This window comes from Colobus angolensis, unplaced genomic scaffold (assembly GCF_000951035.1).
Source record: "Colobus angolensis palliatus isolate OR3802 unplaced genomic scaffold, Cang.pa_1.0 Scaffold15, whole genome shotgun sequence".
Taxonomy (NCBI): Eukaryota; Metazoa; Chordata; class Mammalia; order Primates; family Cercopithecidae; genus Colobus; species Colobus angolensis.
The window spans coordinates 17,663,156-17,665,827 of record NW_012114599.1 but is presented as its reverse complement, the minus strand read 5'-3'; the positions used below and the strand labels follow the sequence as shown (position 1 = coordinate 17,665,827).

The following is a 2,672-nucleotide window of genomic DNA, read 5'->3' as shown; positions in this document are numbered from 1 at the left end:
AAGTGCTGGGATTACAGGCGTGAGCCACTGTGCCCGGCCACACTTAGCTAATTAAAAAAATTTTTTTTTGTAGAGATGGGTCTCACTATGTTTCCACGGCTGGTCTCAAACTTCTGGCCTCAAGTGATCCTCCTGCCTCAGCTTTGCAAAGTGCTGGGATTAGAGGCATGAGCCACTGCACCCAGCCAGATTGTGTTTATCTTAATAAAAGTATTTGGGCCGGGCGCAGTGCCCTCACGCCTGTAATCCCAGCACTCTGGGAGGCCAAGGCAGGTGAATCACCTGGAGTCGGGAGTTCGAGACCAACCTGATCAACATGGAGAAACCCTGTCTCTACTAAAAATACAAAATTAGCTGGGCGTGGTGTCGCACACCTATAATCCCAGCTACTCGGGAGGCTGAAGGAAGAGAATCGCTTGGAACCGGAAGGCGGAGGTTGCAGTGAGCCGATACCGCCTTTTTTTTTTTTTGAGGCGGAGTCTCGCTCTGTCGCCCAGACTGGAGTGCAATGGCCGGATCTCAGCTCACTGCAAGCTCCGCCTTCCGGGTTTCCGCCATTCTCCTGCCTCAGCCTCCCGAGTAGCTGGGACTACAGGCGCCCGCCACCTCGCCCGGCTAGTTTTTTGTATTTTTTAGTAGAGACGGGGTTTCACCATGTTAGCCAGGATGGTCTCGATCTCCTGACCTCGTGATCCGCCCGTCTCGGCCTCCCAAAGTGCTGGGATTACAGGCTTGAGCACCGCGCCCGGCCCAGATACCGCCTTTTGCTCTCCAGCCTGGGCAACAAGAGTGCAACTCTGTCTCAAAAAGAAAAACAGTATTTCATTGAATTAAAAATGCCTTATATTATACCAGTAAGAGTAAAAAACAAAGTATGATAAATGCTCTTTTCATCACTTAGAATTTGAATTTTAATCTTGTTGAAGCGGCTGTTTTAGTTTTATTTAGACATAGATATAACAACAATGTTAATATCTGTGACCAAATTGGTGCAGGCATGGGCAATGAAAAAACTGTGTTATGACTGCAACCTGGTGGATAGCATTAGTAAGTTAGCATTGGTTGTAAAACGAATCCCAATTTCAAAGAATTTGAAATGTGGGGAAAAAATGTTTTAGACTCCATGAAATAGACTTGAAATGTATGAAATATTACAGTAGGTTGGAAGCCATCATGAGAAACTGTAACTTTTTTTTTTTTTTTTGTAGCTATTATATATATTTTTTGAGACAGGGTCTCAGTCTGTTGCCCAGGCTGGAATGCTGTGATGTGGCACCTGTCACTGCACCATCCACCTCCTAGGGCTGAAGTGATCCTGCCACCTCACCCTCCCATGCTCGGCTAATTGTTTTTGTTTTTAAGTAGAGATCAGGTCTCATTATGTTGCCCAGGCTGGTCTTGAACTCCTGGGCTCAAGTGATTCTCCTGCTTTGGCTGCCCAGAGTGCTGGGATTACAAAAGTGAGCCACGACCCTGGCCTGAAGATAGTATTTTAAAAATTTCTTCTGTTCTCTTTCTTTTCGGTATATATTTTCTTCTTTTTTAAAAAAAAAAAAATTTCTGTATAAAGACTGTGACTCCCCATGAAAATAATTTGGGTGATAATTTATCCTGAAACAATTTTAGTTGGGAAATGTAGATATTTTAATTAATTTTTTTCTTTCAGGTGAACAGTGTGAAAGAGCTAGACGCCTTCAAGCTAAAATGATGACTAATTTGGTTATGGCCAAGGACCGCTTACAACTTCTAGGTATCAATTAATGTATAATTTGATGTGAGATGTACTGGAAATGTGTGTTCAATGAAGCTTTAATTATAGAAAGAAATAAATCAGTGATTGAAAATGTGGTCCAGGCTTTTTAACGTAAAGAAAATGTGTAGGGCCGGGCGTGGTGGCTCAAGCCTGTAATCCCAGCACTTTGGGAGGCCGAGACGGGCGGATCACGAGGTCAGGAGATCGAAACCATCCTGGCTAACATGGTGAAACCCCGTCTCTACTAAAAAATACAAAAATCTAGCCAGGCGAGGTGGCGGGCGCCTGTAGTCCCAGCTACTCGGGAGGCTGAGGCAGGAGAATGGCGGAAACCCGGGAGGCGGAGCTTGCAGTGAGCTGAGATCCGGCCACTGCACTCCAGCCCGGGCGACAGAGCGAGACTCCGTCTCAAAAAAAAAAAAAAAAAAAAATGTGTAACATATACAAAAACAGAAGAGCATAATGAACTTCTAATTATTATTCTCTCAGCTTTGATAATTATCACCTCACTGTCGGTCTTGATTTATTCATATCAAGGGCTAGCAAACTGCAGCTGATGGGCCAACCCAGCTCACTGCTTATTATTATACATAAGGTTTTATTGGCACACAGCCATTCCTTTCCTTTAGGTATTGTCTATGGCTTTCATGCTATGGTGACAGAATTGAGTAGTTGATACAGAGATGACACTGCCCTCAAAACCTAAAATATTTACTGTCTGGCCCTTTACATAAAAAGCCTACCATCTTCACTTGACTTCCCAGCTCACTGTCCCCCGACTACATATTATTTTGAAACAAATTCTTGACTTTTTTCCACTTATAAATATTTCATGTTATACCTGTAAAAGATAAGGACTTCAAAATAAAATCACTGAAATACCATTATTGCACCTAAAAGGTAATTCCACATTTCTTTT

At 43.2% G+C, this 2,672-nt stretch overlaps 1 protein-coding gene across 1 annotated transcript in view; it reads left to right on the top strand.

Annotated features, from left to right (window-relative positions):
• Positions 1–2,672, top strand: part of SPAST (spastin) — a 121,541-nt gene that overhangs the window by 52,806 nt on the left and 66,063 nt on the right. Inside the window, exon 4 of the mRNA XM_011936038.1 lies at positions 1,667–1,750. Coding sequence (XP_011791428.1) covers positions 1,667–1,750 — 84 coding nt within the window. The remainder of the gene's footprint in view (positions 1–1,666; positions 1,751–2,672) is intronic.